Source organism: Perca flavescens, chromosome 2 (assembly GCF_004354835.1).
Source record: "Perca flavescens isolate YP-PL-M2 chromosome 2, PFLA_1.0, whole genome shotgun sequence".
NCBI lineage: Eukaryota > Metazoa > Chordata > Actinopteri > Perciformes > Percidae > Perca > Perca flavescens.
In genome coordinates this window covers 18,438,169-18,458,724 of record NC_041332.1, presented here as the reverse complement: position 1 = coordinate 18,458,724, position 20,556 = coordinate 18,438,169, and the positions used below count along the sequence as shown (strand labels likewise).

General features: G+C 38.7%; 1 protein-coding gene across 1 annotated transcript; it reads left to right on the top strand.

Moving 5' to 3' along the window:
• Positions 1–1,893: 1,893 nt before the first annotated feature.
• LOC114573851 (voltage-dependent calcium channel gamma-5 subunit) lies at positions 1,894–20,327 on the top strand. The gene is made up of 6 exons (XM_028606102.1): positions 1,894–2,010; positions 10,496–10,736; positions 15,165–15,251; positions 16,725–16,865; positions 17,247–17,392; positions 18,384–20,327. Exons 2-6 carry the CDS (start codon positions 10,541–10,543, stop codon positions 18,645–18,647), a joined length of 834 nt encoding a protein of 277 aa, XP_028461903.1. The 5' UTR covers positions 1,894–2,010; positions 10,496–10,540; the 3' UTR covers positions 18,648–20,327.
• Positions 20,328–20,556: the final 229 nt, after the last annotated feature.

Sequence of the window (20,556 nt, the reverse complement as noted above, 5' to 3'; positions counted from 1 at the left end):
CTGTGATTAGAGAAAGCCTGCAGTGTGTTGACTGTGGAACCAGCTGGTGTGTGAGATTTGTTTACCACCTTTTTATGTTTCAGTCCACGGGTTCTCTCAGTCTCCCTCTATAACACAAACAGACAATAAACACACATAAATGTACACACATCCTCAGCATATCTTCACCATGTTGTCTTGTTATAAGAGCTGCTCTGGCCTTAAGTAAAACAGATGCATTATCATTACAGTCTGATTAACATTAGCATCTTTGTGAATAAGCCATGGCATTTTACAGCTGACTGAAAGATTTTTTTTATGTGAAAGAAAAAGAAAGAAATTATAGTAGTGTGTATTTCTAAGTCTGCATATAGTCTACATTTTGTCCGCACTTTTTTCTCTCTCTCTCTCTCTAAGAAGATGTTGAAGTTAGTGACAGCAAAGTATGTTCTAGTCCAATACCTTGGGGAGATTATGGTATTTAATTTTTAAAGCCTTCCTCTTGCTTCCCCTTTCTCTGGTCAACATGCAGGCTCAGTATTTCCCAAATACCTAAGGATGCCAGGAAAGTTCATGTTTGCTGTCAGGAGGAGCCTGAATTTTGCTTTTGGCTTTGATGTTTGATCGTCAAAGCAGAGTAGAAAATATCAGAAGAGAAAATTTGCTTCAACAGTATGCAATGATGAAATGTATGAGAGATAAGCAGTGATACAAAATGGGATGATGAAGGTCCTGATAGCTATTGCGTGAGGCCAATGAGAGGCTTTGTGAAAGTCCAAGTCAGAACCAAGCTGATGACAGCCTCTGGCCTATATGATCGGTCAGGAGCAGAATGTGGTTGTTAGTCATACACATGCATGGGATTCACCAGATGCTCCTAAATGACTTAATGAATGTCCATACGGTCAGAGACGGTTTGTGCTGATTTTAGTCTGACAGCAGCTCAGACTCTATAAATCTGTCGTGTCGTCCTGACCTAATGCTATCATAAAACTTTCACATTTAACAGAAATGTAGCTTGGTTTAGTTCAAAAAGGTCATTTATTTATCCAGTGATTGTTTTATGCAATTATAGAAGGTCCCTGACCTCATGTGGAAACATGTCACAGACTTTCCAAATGAAGTATGAACCAGATGTTACATAGATGCATTTTATTGAGGAGTGGCAATACAAAACAAAAAAAAACCAAAGTCACTGAATGATTCATTTGAAGGCTCTTTTTCTTTGGCAGAATATTCCCTTCAGTTTTGGAAGGCACAGCAAACAAAATCCAAACAAAACCACAGTTTGTGACTTAAAGGGAAAGCCAGTTCAAAGGGGCTGAAACATAAGAGAAGATTGTGAAGAAACAAAATAGAAAAGCAGAGACCGCCAAAAAGGCTACTCATCAGAGTCAGTGTTAACACTTATTATGTTGTGTCATCCTACTGCAGCCTCTTCTTTTTTTTTAGAAGCAAATACACAGCCATTTTTGCTGAGTTACTATAGCAATGAAAAAAATGGTTGTTTGTTGTGAGAATAGAATTTTGTACAGAAAAGTGATGGTGGCTTTTTGGGAGCTGGCAGCTTTGCCTGGCTAATCAAACCTTGTATACAGGCAATATGCATTATGAAGGATGTCCAGTGACATTTTATGTCACAGTCACTCAGACTGCATTGTAATGACGGTATTGATGTATGGCACATAAAATATAGGCTATGCTGTGCATTTCAGGAATCTAAAACAGCTTAGTGTTTGATTTTCAGAACACAAGCTTACTAAATCCAACATCTGCCCCCCCCCCTGTCCTCCGCACACCTGAACAGAGGTGGAGTGCGGAGTTGGGCGCCACGTGCCACGCGGTTAGTACTGGCTTGGATAGTAGGGGTGCGCGAGCTACGCAGCCACGGGTCCCGTCCGCCACACAGGTTTATCGCGCGCCAAAACCTAGACAACACGGACCGACTGAACAGGGAGAAACAAGAGGAAAAAAGAATAAAGGAAGAGAGAGAGAGAGCAGTGCTTTCATCAGCGAGTCTTCTTCGTGAAGGTAATACATAATTTGATCTTTGTTTTTTTTAAAAGATAAATGTCACAGTCGACATTTTGCGCAGAGAAAGGCGCTGTTGATTGTTTCCACTGGATTCTTTGTTTGTTGTTTGTTGTTAAACTAAGGCTTGTTTGCATACTTAAAGAGTCAAATTGTCCTTGCAATCATAATGGAAGTACAAGCTTCTGCTAACTTACATTCACTCATTTTACGCACATTTCTATGTGAAGAGTGGAATTTACTCGCCGTAAACACATGTGATACATGGGATATGCTAATCGAGATATGATGCACTGTTGTTTGAAGAAAGAGAAAGAGGTGTGGCAACTACTCGTTTTTAGGATGAGAGGAAATTAAAAAAGAAAAGGAGAAAAATAGAGAATTAAATAACTTCATATAGTCTAATGCCATACATACAGTCGTATTCCGTTTCGTTCCGCTTTTGACGGAAAATAACTCCCATTTGAAAAGAACTTGACTAGACTACGTTTACATTGGATATTCCAGCGCCAATAAAGACGTGTGCAAACCGGGTTTAGAAGACATAGCTTCCACTACACTCTCGTGTAACAGCACGCTCCTTGGACTGACTGACTGTTCAGCATGGGGACGTTAGTGAGTGTTTCAGCACCGCGGACAGCGACTTCAGCTCAAGCCAAACATTAAACGGCAGGTGAAACAAACAGCTGGCTCTGATTATTTCCCAGAGGATGTAGCCAACAAATAGACTCCGACTAAAAACACTGATACTACTGACCAATAACTGCAATGATGTTTAAGTTTTTAATGATTCGAAAAATACTGATAATATCATGTAAATTCACAGATTTTGTTTATTCTGCCTACTTTATAATCTGATTAGTACTTAAAAGTCTTATCACATTTTATTTTTACCACTTGTACCGCTACAGTATGGTAATTACAAAAAGTTGAACAATAGTAAACAAATATGTATAGCGAGGCCTTGAGGCTGACAAACACTCCTCATTGTTCCAGCCAGACAAATACTGTTATTGCACAAATTTAGACTGAGATGGTGTGGGCTGCAGAAGACTTCGGCAATGTCAGAAGAAAAAATGATTTCTAGCCACTGTTAAATACAGGCTGGCAACTCCTGAGAGTTGTTGTGGACTTGTTGCAGTGAGAGTTGGTGTTGTGGCTAGTTAGTTTGCAAAAAGCTTGTTCAATATCACAAGACAGACTGGAGATTCATTTTCTTTTCAGAGATAGAAGCCAACTCGATGTAGAGAATAATTGGCTATAATTAATTCTGTAAATTCCTGTTGTTTCTGTTTAGTTTTCATATTCAGTCATGAATATGTATTCATTAAAAAGGTGGCTGGCTTAGTTGTAGTGGGTACTGTTGTGTTTTCCTTACTTAATCCTTAAGTAACTTTACTCACTATTCTTAGGGTGTATATAAAGCTTGCAGAACAATAACATAAATGTGTTAAGCACAGTAAGTAAGCATTCCCTGTAGCCTCAGCCCACTCACTTGGCTGTACCTCACTGGTTTCACAGACTCAAAGGAACATGCTGATGGGCATATCCTAAAAAAGTAAACACAGTGCTCTGACAGCCAACAGAGGTGTGACAGTGATCCACTTTTTTAGTTTTAATTTAAATAGGTAATACATAGCACTGTGGCTGCACACAGACTCTGGTAGTCTGGAAGTCCTGCACACATTTCAAACAGTTCTTTATGGATGTGGACAAATTATGAAGCTGTACAGTAGAAGCATTTATGTAACACTTATAGAACACGCATATACATTGACATATTTAGGTCACATATCTGTCCTTCCTTGTCTTGTGTGTGTTTGAGTGCATATGACTGTGTCTAACATGTTGTGTATTTATATATTTTATGATAAAATCTTCTGTGATGTATTTCTGCCTCTATGTCATTCTCCTGTTTTCAACTGTATCGCCAAACCAGCATGGAAATGCAATACCAAATAGGAAGCACTGTTTTGGGACACACTCATCAGTCCATTCATGCTTGATTAATCTGGAGGCCTCTCTGTATAGTGTTGCCTGGCGACAGGCCCAAGTCAAACACTTATAAATGGGAGTCTTGTTCTCACAACAAACACGGGAAAATGTTAGTGCTGTGGGTCACTGTTTTTTGTGCCAGCCACAATGGAGTGTGAACCCTTTTAGAGATCACTACTGTGTTATTTATTTGTGTTTTATTAGATTAAATAGACCCGTCTGTCATCTTTGCTACAAGGATTTTCATGGAATGAAACCCTTTCAGGATAATTGTCCCTGACGTACACCAAGTTTTGGTAAAGCAAACAGGGTCTTTTGCAGTGAAGACATGTAAGTTAAAGTCTTTGTTCAGCCTTCTACATTTAATAGTTTCTATTACTTATCTATGATCAGCAGAAGATATTAGAAATGCAGAGAATAAACTGACTGACAAGCTATCCGTACACTTTCTGCTCATGATACTGTATGAAGGAATACGCAGGGGATGACAACTCAAAGCCAAACCATTTTGCTAAAAGACATAAGGGAAGTGCCTTTGGAACAGCATGAAAGGCTTGGGCTATATCCAGAGCTGCCCCATCAAATTAAGATGATCTGACGACATTACAGATGTACTGTGTTATGATGCAGTCTGATCTAAAGTCTTAAGGGCGAGGGAAGAGAACATGTTCTGTGTGAGGTCACCTGGTTCAACTGTTTATATGCAAATGTGTTAAAACATTTAACAGCCAGTTGACTGATTTTATGCCCTGAATCTTGTGATTTCACTGTGGAGAAGAGGTGAGAATATGACACAAAAATGTCCACTTCACTCAGTGTCTTGACAGCTTGCACAACTACCACCTCTGTCTGCTGTTCGCCAGATGATGGACTTTAATTTGCCTGTTTTCACAGTTTTGGTAGGCCTTCAAGGGAGGGCTGAGGCATCTCCAAAATTAGACCACTGAGAAATCATTCTTGCTTGCTAGCTCCCTACTGGAGGCTGGCACAGCACAAACATAATGGCTGATATATGATAGAATATGGGAAAAATATCCTCTGTGTATCACTGTTAACTGTTAGAATCACACAATTGGGGTACCAGACAAATCAGCAATGGCTGCTATGTTAAAATTGGAAGAGTCCTTGAAAACGAGGAACATACCATACCAACTTTACTTTCAACTTTACTATCCTAAAAGAAATATGATCTGCAGCAGGCATCAAATCACATCAAGGACCATGACAAACATGTAATGTCATTTGTGTATTTGGTAAAACAAATACTTGCTCTAGTCGACACATAATCCAATAAAATCTTTGCATGCAGGGCCTAATTTTTATATGCTTGAAGTGGGCCGTGTGTTGCAACAGCTTTATTATAGTCATTTTGTAAACCAATATTGGGTAAGATCCTTAACTCCTAAACTCTTTCAATAGAAAGAGTTTTACTTCTTCAGAAACACAAAATATAAAATTGACAAAGTGGGAACAATATTAATGGTGAAATGGCTCTTTAAGATTTGCTTGACAGAATGCGTGGCATGTCTTGGCTTATTTCTATACAATGAATTGCCATATTTACTATTTATGACTTGGAAAGACAGGTTGTCCTTGTCGTAATTGTCTTCCTTAGAGTGAGTAACTAGATACTACATACTGTATGCGATATATAGGGTAGAAAACAGGTGATACTTTTGTAACTATGATTGTTGTATGAAATAGTCTCATTTGAATTCATAATGTTGAATTGTGACTGTTGCTATATAAAAATGTTTGTAAAATCAACCATCTGTGTCATTTATATTATTCTAGCTTTGCTTTTAACACTGGAGGACATTTTGGACAATCAAAATACAGAAGAATACAGCATTCTTTCTAATACTACTATGACCGGTGACCCACTCCCTCTGTATACCATAACAGTTTGTGGGTCAGTGAAATGCGCTTTAATATATGATGACCTCAACAGGCTGATGATGATGGGGGCTGCCAGCTTAATCCAGCTGTGTCTGTGGCTTGATGAATTACCTCCTCTCTCATGCATTGGACTGCCATTGTCTTCAGCCAGCCCTTGCAACATCAACCAACAGCAACTAACTCCCACAGTGTTAAGTCTCCTGTCTACAGAAGCAACAGAGGGACTACACTCACTCCTACAGCCACAGTAGCTGGGTCAATAAGCATGCCAAAAGAGATCCATGCTGTGACACCGACAAACCCTCAACAGAGACAAATTCAAATTAGGGTGTCAGTTGTTTTGCAGTGACATTTAGTGCTTTTTTTAAACACAGTCACATGCCAGATTCATCTAGTTCAAGTGTTTTATTCTTAAACTAATTTCATTAAGTCAGACAAAGATGAGGTAAAAACAAAATCCAGTTAATCATCTTGTCTATCTCTTAGCGTTTAGTGCAGCCATTCCTCTGTTACTACAACAGTTGTCCCAACAGTTGATATATTGTTTATCTTTGCAATTGTTTAACTATCAATGCCAAAGAAAGATAACTAAATTCAGAACCTTCTGTAGCATTGCTGAGTTATATAGTAGGTATATCTCAAAATCTACTGCTGTTTCTTATATCATACAACATTTTTTAAATCACAAGATCACATTTGCCTATCTTACAAGCTGTCTTCTTAAGCCATTGATTATGTTTTACAAGCCTTTATATTCTATATTCTTTTTACCAGAAAAAATACAATCTAAAACTTAATGTTACACTACGGGTCAGCTATGTTCTTGCCCTGCCTTCCTTTGACCAATCACAGATATGATTAGCTCTGGAGGTCTGGGTTTCAACTTAGTATTCAACAACAGTTGAAAACGAGTGTGACATCTGTGTTACTCTTTGACAGGAGGTTAGGTGCACGATGGCCTACTTTTGGTGATGACGTGCCCTTTACTCTCGCAGTGGTGTGCTTGTGTCTTACGTGATGCCAGCATGGCTTCTAGACCCCTAGTGGCTTTGTTCAGTACCACATTAATGGTTGAACATGTAAATATTATCTGTATCCTTTTAGTCAAATCCTGTTGAAAAATGTTTTTTTTTTACATTATGGCTATTATAGGTCTTCTGTCAAATTTGTAAGGATAGTTTTGAATTGTTAACTTGATTATTGTAGTTTTGCTTTTTGCACAAGAAGAATATATTTTTAGGTTGACAGTATATTTGTAAAGCTTCTGCTAAATGTTCAGGCCCAGTCTATGTTTAGGCAGGAGGGGACGCTAGTTTAGTCACAGGTTCAAACTGATTTAAAGGAAATGCTGATGTTTATGCAGGCGAGAGGATGTTTGCGTGTCAGTTTGCAGGCAGGGAGGACCACAAGGCTTTTTTGTTAGTTTGCTGTGGCTTTGAGCATTTAATGAGAAACATTTCTCTATAATAATAATAAAACCTTTTTTCTCAGTCATGTGTGTGTGTGTGTGTGTGTGTGTGTGTGTGTGTGTGTGTGTGTGTGTGTGTGTGTGTGTGTGTGTGTGTGTGTGTGTGTGTGTGTGTGTACCAAACGAAGCAAGACGAGAAAAACTGTTTAGCCTATTAAATCTATGTTTAAACCTGTCCGAAACCATATCATCTTTGATGGATCCAGGAAGCAGGTAAACATAATTTACAACTTTGGTAACTAATAAGCCTTTTTCCCACCTGACATTTTGATCTCATATAGCAGGAGAAGCACAGGTGTCTGGTCTCTGGATATGGCATCCCTAAATGGAAGGAATGCAGCAATAATAAATATAATTAATTAGACATTCCTTTGTCCACAGCACTGGGAAATGCTAGAAAATATTTTGGGAAATACTCTTCTCAGAAACTGCCACTTTAGATGATGCTTCAGAGTTCTGTCCTAACTCTTAATTTAGCTAAACTAAGCTACCCAGGTGACAGTAACTCAGCACTGCTTGTGCCTACTTTAAAGTAAAAGTCATTATCTTCACTAGAAAGCTTTTATTGTGAAACAGCTACACTCAGTGTGTCATTCCGCAGCTCCTCCTAATTGTGGTGCATTGTTCTTAAAATAGACAAACTTCTCTTGCTTGACATCATGGTGGGCTGTTTTGATTTAGATACATAGGGAAAATCTGGTTTTGATTTATTTCTAGCCGTCTTGAGAAAATCTTATAGTCCATGCAGTGTCTTCAGTTGGATACTGTTTGTGTATCACTTTTATTTATCAGGTGTCAGTCTATCTTGACCCCCTCTGGCTTTAACCATGTGAATAGTGTTTGTGTCAAAACCTTGTGGCAACAGCTATTGCATCAATAATCATTATTTGTCTGGTCTTTAATAGGTCACAGGATAGCAGCTGTATATCACAGCAAAACAATTCTAATCATGGTTGTATTTATAACACATAATATTTACAATTGTATCATCAACTTTTAAATTCAGACTCAAAGAGCAATGTAACATAAATATCGATGATAAGTGTGGCTATTTTAAGCATTGTTGCTATCATTACAATATTCTTCTCTATTTTTGTAGGTACTTGATGGGTACCACCAGCCTAAATCACTCTATTTTCTCTTTTAGTAATGATACCATATTTGTAAAGTCTATATTTAGGTACAATCAGCACTTTAATGTGTGCTTTTTGTGCTATACGACTAAAAACAGCTCTCTGGTTGAGTGCAGTGGCACAAAAAGGTCAATGAGTGGAGGGGTATGCATCTTGTCCTGAAGTTGTAGCTTGATGCTAAATGACTGAAAATAGAGCCATGGATATTATAAATGAATGTCCACTGATTGCACCATGGTCAAGAATAGCTGAGGTATAATGATAGTCTTTTCTCATTAATGCTGGTCCTTTGTGCTTTAGTGAACTCTGATTGCGTATACATGCATCTCAACTGCTTCCAATCACCATCAGTCCATTCTCAAGAGACAGGAAAAAGACATTTATATTCAAGATTAGAGTTAGTGTTCTTTTTTACACTACGTTTTTCTTTTTTGAAAATTAAATAGTCACATTACTTTACATTACATCATGCATGTTCTGAAAGCTATTGTCATACTCATACATATATTAGAAATGTAATTTCCCATTAGAAAATGAAAGAGGTCCGACATGCCTTGCTCTATTATTCCCAGGTTATCTAGGATGAGTAATAATAACTGAAAGCATGCATGATTGCGCCGGTGCTTACCCATACAAACATACATACAAACACGGTCTGGAGTGTATGCTTAGCCAGCACAAAATATACATTGAATCTTATTTTCCATCATAACCCATAGTTTTTATATATTTGTATGGTGTGGCAAAATTACTCTGGCTAAATGTGAAAAATGCCCAGAACCTGTCTAATCTAGAGATGCAGGAAATTTAAACATGATTAGTGCCAGCGCCTCCTCTCTGCAGAAAACATGCAATTTGGTGAAACATTAGTTGCTGTGTCTTCTTAAAAGCTTTATTTATAACCATGAGCAGCACCACACCTCATCCCTTCTACATCTAACTGTTCTGTGTGTTGAACAACAAGCTGGCAGATGTGTGGAGATTTCACTACTCTATTCTACTGAGGCCTTACATCCAGTTGGATACATGAATTTTATGAAAACTTTCAAATCCTTTGACATATTCACTCCATCTTTCCAGTTTCCCGTGGGTGCTCAATATGGCAACCCACTGAAAACTCATTATGTAAAATCAATTCCTTTTGTTACGTATCCTATGCCAAGCTCCCCAGCACTCCAGCTTCCGGCAAATGTGGGCATCAGCTACCATACGAACAGATCCATCGCTTTGTGCGATGAGCAAACACATTCATACGCTCACACCATCTGCATGCTGCTGCATCACTAGATGTAACAGAGCGGAAGTGGATTCATATGAGATATTAGGAGCTGTGTGTGATTATAGCAGAACGTGTAGGAAAAGCAGTCTTATTATTCTCTTTTGAGCATTATCAGTGCTATAAGTTATAGTGTATTTTTTTTCTGCAGGCAGCAGGAGGACAGTCAAATGAAAAACTTTACAAAATGTTTTCTTCAAACATGCCACATTAAGTCTTTGGTCCTGGACTATGTGGTTTCTCAAATTCTAAGAGACATGGAGGAGAGGGGATCTTTTCCAGATTTCTTTCTCAGATAGGAGGAAGGGCCTTTTTTAAGGCTTTCTATTATATTATATACATGTGCCTCAGGTGAACTAGGAAGAGTCATCAGTGTCTGTACCAGGCAAGCAAAAACACAACCAAAAGCAAAACCACACTATATACAATAAAAATACCAAAACACTAGCTGCCTGGATACACTTTGTGACATGGTCATACAATGTCAATGTGATAAGAAGTTGTGCTTTTGTTCAGTTATTGTATGACGGTGTCACTGTTTTTTAAAGCAAAGTGTGACTCAGTACAGTAAATGTCTTTCTTTCTGCCTTTTTTTCTCACTTATTTCCTCCAGCTTTCCTGTTCTCTTCCCTCAGGAACAGTTTTATGACAACTGGCTCCCCTTTTACTTTGGGGAACTTAGTGAAGATGTTTTTCTTTATTTTCCTCTCCCAGCTCCCCTTTTTGCCGGCGGCGCCCCCCTGCTGTTGAGGCTGTGGTATGAGCCTATGTGGCAGAAAGGCGCTGACTTTGCTGAGCAGCGTGTTCGCTGTTTGCGCCCTGGGCCTGTTGGGTATCGCCGTAAGCACAGACTACTGGCTCTACCTGGAGGAAGGCGTCATCCTTCCCCTCAACCAGACCAACGAGATACGCATGTCCCTTCACTATGGCCTCTGGAGGGTTTGCTTCTTGGCTGGTGAGTTAGTATGAATTCTGAAACATGTACATAAAGAATATTCCTCCCTCACTCCTCAAGGCAAGGTAAACCATAAAATCTATATCTCATTTCAGTCCGGACTTCTGTTTTTATTCAGATACAGAGCTTTATGACCAATTGGGTAGTGATTCATTTGATTGTAATCACTGGTAAATACTGATTATAATTCAACATTTTAGATGTTTAGTCATCCATGAAGTACGTTTCACAGTCAGCCTGACCATTTAGTTCCAAACAGAGAATCTAATCTAAGGATAACAAAAGTAACAAATGCAGGTCCAGATTCACCAAGATTCCTGTGCAAGGGTAGTTTGCACATATCAGTTATTCACTTAGAAATATATGCAAAGAAACTTCTTGCACAAACAAACAAACAAACAATCAAACTTCTGGCTAACATGATTCCTGCCAGATTATCCAGCCGTTTTCCATGAAAATATTGCATGGAAAATCTTTCAAAGGATTATAGGTGTTTTACATAAATATATACAATAATTTGTGAACTATCAGTGAATTCAGCACCACCTCGAACTGTATAAAGTAAATATGCATATGGTCTAGATAGATTAACAAGTCATTAACCATGACAGTTTGATAAATCTGGGCCTCAATGTCTATAGTTTATCAATATAATTTCTATTGCACACGCACAGTCCCCTGTGTTTCTTTACTTAGTGTTTGAACACTTGAACATGAATATTTTAACTTTGCCTTAACCTCTGTGCAGCGATACAAGTTCCTTTCATATTCCATTTCAACACTCTACTTTAATATTAGGGTGCATCCTTTAAAGTGTAAAGTATTTTTATTCCAGTTGAAAGATTGGCTTTGCTAGATGTCTTTTCTCATGAAGTGGCTGACTGCTATTCTGTGGCACCAAAGGCACTTTGGATTGATTGATTGATTGACTGTCTTTTCCTTTTCCTTCTTCACACACGTATTTCCACAGTGCATGCTTTAACATCTCTTTGCCTTTCAAAACAGTGTTCCTCCCCAGCTCCAACATCACAAAGATGATGATTGGAAACACTGTCTGCTTTATTCGTTTCTTAAAGACACAGCCCTTAGAGCAGTAGGGGGGGCGCCAAGGAAAAAAGGTTGGGAACCACTGCCTTAGAGTAAACCAGGTATCAACTATTGCTCTTACCCTTTGCTCCCTCTGGTAATGGCAACATTAACCCTTCTTCCACAACTGACCTGCTCCATCCTGTTTCAAGGTTTATTATTCAGTCAGGCAAATATGTAGGCAATCCAGTTGTGTTCAGGTAACAAATGTTTTCCTGCCATAGCAGGCCATTGCTACAACATACATTGAGTAATGGTCCAGTGTGTGTTTTAGTGGTAATTGAGTGGCCTTAATTCAATTCAATTGCATTCATAGTGTCAAATCATAACAGAAGTTATATCAGGACACTTTAGAGATAGACAGAGATCCAACAATTCCCCCAAGAACATGCACTTGGTACGACAGTGGTGAGAAAAAACGTCCTTATTGACTATTCTGATTGGACCTAGAAACAATTACTGAACACTATCACAGTATGTTGTTATGCAAGAGAAGTGAACGAGGTTGAATAGTGTTTTGGTTGGTATTGATGTTGGTTTGAGTTCATCGAGTGTTTGGCTGTTCATTCCAGCATGAGATCAAGTAGAGGATTTCTACAGCCATACAGCCAGTCACTGTTAGTGTTGTAAACCATGTTCAATATAGGGCACTGGACTGCTTATGTATTGTAGGCTGCAAGGCGTGTAGCAGGAGTAGCCATGGCATTGTGTAAAGAAATTTATTTTAGCTAGATTTTTTATTTTTAGCATTACCTACCCTTCTTGGAAATGAAAGTATTTCTTTTTTGTACTTCTTGTAAGCATATTTTCCCCTTCATACAATTCTTCACAGTAGCTGCCTGACAGCTTTATTGAAATCCCATTTTTATAAATCTTAATATATTTTCATCTAATCCACTTTGGATCCAAGTGTTTTTAATTGCAAGTTTGGAATTGCTGAATCGGCGCAGCGGGTGCGGTATTGCATTCAATCTATCGCACCGTTGTGACGAAAAGAGAGCTTAGCCAGAAGGCAAAGCTCTGTATATACCGGTCAGTTTTCGTTCCTACCCTCACCTATGGTCATGAAGGCTGGGTCATGACCGAAAGAACGAGATCCAGGGTACAATCGGCTGAAATGGGTTTCCTCAGGAGGGTGGCTGGCGTCTCCCTTAGAGATAGGGTGAGAAGCTCAGTCATCCGTGAGGAGCTCGGAGTAGAGCCGCTGCTCCTTTGCGTCGAAAGGAGCCAGTTGAGGTGGTTCGGGCATCTGGTAAGGATGCCCCCTGGGCGCCTCCCTAGGGAGGTGTTCCAGGCACGTCCAGCTGGGAGGAGGCCTCGGGGAAGACCCAGGACTAGGTGGAGGGATTATATCTCCAACCTGGCCTGGGAACGCCTCGGGATCCCCCAGTCGGAGCTGGTTAATGTTGCTCGGGAAAGGGAAGTTTGGGGTCCCCTGCTGGAGCTGCTCCCCCCGCGACCCGACACCGGATAAGCGGACGAAGATGGATGGATGGATGGATGGAATTGCTGGAGTCATTCAATATTTACTTAAAGTGAGCCATTAAGTCTGCTATATGAAGCATAATTAACATATTGCAGTTACTTTTGAATGGACTGAGAATTATAGTTGTCATTCTGAGGTGAATAAGAAAACCCGTACAGTCACGCTACAACAGGAAGCTTGGCAAGTGTGACTGTTAATGAGAAAGCACTCCACATCTTTAAATTATGTTTTAATAACCCAGAGGAGGGGAACCCCAGGGAACCAGAAACCTTCTATTACACTACATAATGGCTGGTTGGGTTAGTGACTGACTTAATACCAAAAGCAAGAGTGCAGGAGAGATAATTCACAGACTCATGATTGCCTGCAGTTGCCTGATAGTTCTTGCCCTTGTTGTTTTATTTGCACTCTTTCAGTCCTCAATCATCTAGATTAGTCATGATGCAATCAGGGATTTTAAATTCCAGGGTTTCTGACAGGAAGTTGTTTAGCCAAAGTGGTACCACCCAGATTTTGACTAATTTCATCTCCTGATTGATTCATAGTTATTAAATGATGAACAAACAAAAGCCACACTCATACATACATACATACTGTAGTATTTGCTGTGTGAAACAGCCCCTCTGCTTTTTTCCCCTAAAGGTCAATGTTTTATTCAATAAAACTGTATAGCCAGCCTCCTGTATAAAACACTGGGGGAAACCTTGAATGCTCATGTCCTTGTTCGATATGTAATAGATTTGTGCACGGGACTGAAACGTTAAGCCATTACCTACCTGATGCAATTAGTTTTGAGCCAAAAGCCAAAACACTACCTCTAACTAAAATATTCAACGCTAACCCCACTTGACCCTGAAGCCAAGTTTCAATGTCAACCTCTCCTTCTCTGTCTCTCTCTTATGCACCTATACACAGACACACAAAAGCTGAATGGACTGGTTATAATCTAAAAATGCAATATTACAGTGAGGTCATGGTCTAGTCTGCTGCTATATTAGCATATCTGTCAAATGACATAACTTGTGCACAGACTGCAAGTATAAATACATAATTCTGCCAATTTGTCAAGTTCAAATTGGCAGCAGTTACATATTTTACTCTTTATTTGCCCTATCAATAACTATCACAGTCTGACTGACCTGAACCAGTACCAGTATGCATTGTTCCAGTATATCAACACATAACATGCATAAAGCTAATTACATATGCTGAAGAACCACAAAATCTCACCTAATCCAACACCAAGTGTGCGGGGTTAATGAAGTGTTGAGAAATAACATCACTTACTGCAAGAGTGTGTATTTGTGTCATTGTGATTTGGTGCTAGACTTTGTACTGTATGTGTCAAATTGTTAAAAGGAAACATGCTAAAAATCTAATGCTGGGTGTTCCTTGCACAAATACTGACAGCAGAAATTGTGTTTAGTATGAAACAACCTTTTGATTCCATTTTCAGTTCACTTGCTACTTGGTGTGAGGTTATTTTTAATTGGTATCCAACAGCTTCACAGAGAAATAAGATGAAATTGTATCACAACCATTGCATAAAGTTTACTCATGCCTGCACATGAAAATATATCCTGTCTAGTTACTGAAAACTTGACATTTACAGTCATAAACCTTTAGGTATTATCATGATGCAAAAGCGACAAGACGTATATGTATTCTGCTGTACATGCTTCTGTGATTGACTTTACTTTGTCACAGTGGACTAATTAACTGTTTAATCAGTTGTGTTGTATGGAGGATATATTTATTCATAATCCAAATTGAAAGTCTAAAGAGAAAACCTGATTCTACTCAAGATTTATGTGAAATTTTATTGAATACATTTCTTTCCCTGTCCTTTGTTCCAGGGGAGGAGAAAGGCCGGTGTTTTACGATAGAGTATGTGATGCCCACTAACGTCCAGATGACCTCTGAGTCCACTGTTAGTGTCCTGAGTAAGCAACTATTCACACTCCACTATTATATGAGAAATACTTTATGTTTGGTGAAACTGTTCAGGCTCTCAGTGTTTAGATGGAAATGTTTCATTATGAACCAAAGTGAACTGGACGGTTAAAATAACACTAACAAAATGATACAAAATCATGATCGTGATCATAACTAGCTATTTACTTTTTTTTCTTTAGTTTGACAAATATTATTTCATGTCTATTCTCTGATCCATTAAAGTGTCTCCAAAGTGGTCTGCCTGCTAGTTTCAGCCCCAAAGTTAGTTTGTTTTAAGTCCTGCATTGCACTAGTGGACGGTTACCAGGATGCAATGGTGCCGATATGAGGATGCAATATAACAGCAGAGAACAATACGAACAATCCTTCAATTTGTAAAATAAACTGGGTGTGATTGGGCTGTATTTCAAAATTTGAGAGGTGGGTAAACGTCCTTTAAGTGCGTTTTCCCTACAGCCTACAGCCCTGGGAATTCAGTTCCAGTCTTCCGTGTTTGGTTAGACACCGGCACTGTGGTGAGTAGAACTGGGGAGATGGCCTGGACCTTGAGTTTATTACGCACTGAAGTAGACAAGGTTAAGTGAAATCAAAAAAATAATAATTCCAATGTGTTTATTCTGAGCACAAAAAGGTAATGTTTCAACACTTCAACTGACTTCTGAGATGCAATGAATTACAAACTATTGATAATAACTAATGTAAAAGTATCAATGGGGGGCTTATACAGTATAATACTGCTGAAAAGTGATTGTTGCCCAATGGCTGTGCCATAAATTCAAGTACACTTCCAGGGGCACTTTGTAGAATTAAGTTAACTGCATGCATTAGTTGTAACTCTTTATTCATAACTGAAGCTTTTTCTGAATTTGCCCATGTTTCAGGCTCCACATAAATCCAAGAAGACTCACTTTTACTTTATTTTGCCATGCTAACAAGAGTTTATGTGATGTCGGATATCTAGATTGCAATAGGCAAGTTCCAGTACACAATCCAAACTTTACTCAACTAATTAAATAACCAGTTCCATTAAGATTATGGCCTTAAACATCTGCTCCACTTAGCTGGAGGGGTAACATGTGTAATAGAGAACACACTGGGGGTCTGGAAAGTATTACCTACTAATTTGTCTTCTGGGAGGTACCGTACCATTTGCTCACAGTAGGGAGGTCCAGCTTCATCTTGATATAAATAAGAAACCATGTCCCACAGTAAACCCATGAGATGCTGCATAGACGAGTAAGACCAGCCTCAGTGGAAAACCTCATGCTGACTCTAAAAGGGAAAACTTTCATAACAATTTTCATAAAAACATCACTGAAGAAAATGCACACAAAATAAAGAAAAAAGGTTTGTGTTTGGACAAAGTAGTAACAACCCCTGTATAATCAGTACATCTCAAATCAAATTCAGTAAAAGTTTTTCAGTCCAAAACAAACTCTGTTTTTCTTGTCTTCTTCCAGAGATGATCCGTTCTGCCACACCCTTTCCTCTGGTCAGCCTCTTCTTCATGTTCATTGGTTTTGTACTGAGTAATATCGGCCACATCCGCCCCCATCGCACCATCCTGGCCTTCGTTTCTGGAATCTTCTTCATCCTGTCAGGTACTTGTTTTGGCTTTTACTTACAACATCTCCATGTCGGTGAATCAACAAACACTTACAAACATACAGCATGCATGTAAGTAGGTGAACTTGTGCTGAAAATCTAAAGGTTAAAATTATTTTTAATAAACATAGTTGTCATGTTGTAGAGTTGGTTTAGGTCTAATCTGTGTCACTTAGATGTAAGAAAAGAGCACAGTGAAATGCAGTGTTATTGTTCTAATAAACACTGTAATCGGTGGATTCATGGTTTGTTATAGTTTTCATAGATTTAAGCTCCCTCTCTCTCTCTCTCTCTCTCTCTCTCTCTCTCTCTCTCTCTCTCTCTCTCTCTCTCTCTCTCTCTCTCTCTCTCTCTCTCTCTCTCTCTGCCTCCCTTAGGTCTCTCTCTGGTAGTTGGTCTGGTGTTGTACATCTCCAACATTAATGATGAAATGTTGAACAGAACCAAAACTAATGAGGCCTACTTCAGCTACAATTATGGCTGGTCATTTGCTTTTGCTGCCATCTCCTTCCTGCTCACTGAGGTAACTGTTTCTTATCACTTTTTTTTTGGCTTGAAGGGTTGGGTTAGAAGAATTGACTTAATCCTTGCCTGTCAAGGTGCTTGGAGTATTTTATTGATGTGTTGTGATGTTGCCTGTGAAAGTTCATGCTTTCATAATTATGTTAACATACTTAATGACAGCAGTGGCATTAAGTTCCTTTTGCTGTTTATCACCATGATTTACAGTACATTTAGGCATTTAACAGATGCTCTCATTCATGCTTAAATTAATAGATAAAGTCACCTAAAATCTGCCTTTTTTGTGTGAGAGATGTAATCCGTCATTGTTCACAAAAAGGACAGAAACTAAATGCATCACATATTAGGTGTTTGCATCTTTTAGTGTCTTCATTTTACCAAATCCCTTCCTTCAGATATGAACAACTGTAATGTATTGTGTTGTGAGAAATAGTCCTCATAAAAGATGATAATTTAGGGTTTATAAGCTGTGATTCCTATGTTTATTCCTTTTCTTTTGTGGATAATTGTTTCTGCCTTTCAACCAAGCAGTTGGGTCTGCAAGTTGCTTTTGATGCTGTTAGTCATTCACAATAATCTGTTGTCATGCTGAAAGGAAATGTTGAATGAGCATTATTCTTTTTCTGTGAAATTGTGAAATTGATGTCATTTAAAGAGCAGGAAGAGAAAGAGAAGAAAGGAAAACAATCCACAGTGTTATAACACATACATGCACGCTGGCATAAACACATTCAACAAAGCCATGATACAAGTATTCACATTAGGGAGTTGATTTCCACTGATTGGTAAACGGCAAAATCATAAATCATCAAATAATTGCATAATTCTTTAATTGGCAATTCTTTATTTTTAATGAATTAAATGATTCATTTAAATGGTAGAAAATGCTGTTATGTGTTTAGTTTACAGTGACCTGAATTTTACCCGTGTTTGTGAAAAGAATGTATTTTATTGAATAAACTTTGTGTCTTTTTGCCTCCATTCCTCCCCAGACGGCAGGTGTCATGTCAGTGTACCTGTTCATGAAGCGTTACACAGCAGAAGAGATGTATCGGCCCAATCAGGGCTTCTACCGGCCTCGGCTCAGCAACTGTTCAGATTACTCCTGCCAGTTCCTCCATCCAGACGCCTTAGCCGGGCGTGGGCGCAGTGCCTCCGCCATCTCCTCTGAGGCCTCCGTCCAGATGAACTCTCACAACTACCCTGCTCTCCTCAAATGTCCTGAGTATGAACAAATGTCCTCCTCACCTTGCTGAGGCAGAGGATGAGTTGTTGTGTTAGCACAGTAGGGGTCATTTTTATCTATCTGGATTATGAGGTAAAATTGACAGATAATTTGATATTATCCAGCTTGAATCGCTTCCCTCTTCAAGTGTCCTGACTATGACCTGATTCTACCCTCCGTACTGACAATTTCTTATTTACACTTTTTGCTTCTATGGGGAGCAAAACTTAAGTTGAAGGCTAGCCAGTTCACTGTATTCTGAGCTAACCTGTTGTGTTTCAGGTAGAGATGTTAGAGAAAGAGAGGAAAGAGTTGGACCAGGTTGTAGTTTTAGTGATAGGTGACTAGCAACCTGCACAACTGAGAAAGGTAGGGTGAAGTTATCTGAAAGGAGTAACTTGAGTAGCCTCAACCTGCAGTGAGCAATTCAACTATTTGCTTGTAGTAGCCTACTGCCACAATCCTGATAACTTTTTGACAGGATAACATGCTACACATCTGAAGACGTGGAGTGTCTAGAACTGGATAAGCAACTATTGTATGTGCAAATGATGCAGAGTCTGCAGGTATAATGAATGTGAATTTCAACCATTCAAATATCATTTTATTTAACATGCCGTTTGATACACAAACTATTTGACTAGGGTTACAGGCTGGGATAGTTGGGTTTCTGACGGATGGTATTTGACATTCCATATGAACTTCACCTCTTACACCACCCTCTGAGTATTTCTGTATCAAGTGTGTCAATTTGCAGATGACACTGGCTTTCAGTTAACAGCCAGAAGTACTTATATTCCCCCTTTAGGTCCTTTGTATAGGAGCCATTAATTGTTATACAGCCACAGGTGTTTTCCTAAACGTTTTAAGCTGTAACTGAAGGGTGGAAACGCTTTGCTTTTTTTGTATTTACATATATTATATGTGGTTAGATTACACCCTGTAAAATTATTCATTCGGAAGCTTGTTTTTTTGGTCCCTTTCAGCAGTTTAAGTATTGACACCAAAGGAAAGGTTTGTATTACATGCTGCTAGTATGAGAAATATTGTTTTCGTCTGAATATATTAATGGTTATATAAACTTTGAGTGTATCATTGTATATTCTTGTAAAGTAAAGGAAACAGCCCAAACAAGAAATGCTTTATTTTCTCTCATAACCAGTTATTAAGAAAAATACAGGACTGCTTTACATTGTTTCAAACAATACAGATGTACATAAACCTTATATGGTATCTGAGAACCTATTCCTGCATATGGTGGTCTAAAAGTGTATTTAACCAACATTTAAAAAGAAAACAAGCAGTAGAGGGGCAACATGTTTGATTGTGTTGATCAGATTAGACATGTGTTAAACATTTAAAGAAGAAGAGAAAGCCAATGGGGAGAAGATGGAGTTTGTGTGCTCAAAGGTTTTGATGGAGAATGTGAATGTGGTGGTATTAAAGACTACTTTGATATGGAGCCATTGTGAATAGAAGATATGCTGAAGGATACATTGATGAATGATTTTTTGTTGTTGCATATAGTCAAATACCTCTCATACAGAAATATATTAAGCCAAATTATAGATGCATATTTTTTTCAATTTACCCCTTTATAATGACATACATCCTGTTATCCTCAGTGTGCCAAGGAAGAAGTTGTATCCAGGTTAAGTGGCTTAAGGTTAAGTATTGAATATATACATGTCATGCCGTGTGAGTAAACATATTACAGAGAAGCATATTGTCTTGTGCAATATTTTTTGTTAGTTTAATATATTACTACACTTATAATTATTGTCATTATTTAATGTTGCATGGTGTGAACTACACATATTAATGGCATGCAACATTTCATCACTGGATCATGGTATTGCACCTGCAGCACAAACTAACAAACACAGACTGTGCCAAGCTTTGCTCACTCTGTGTCGATATATAGACCAGTTTCATTTTGT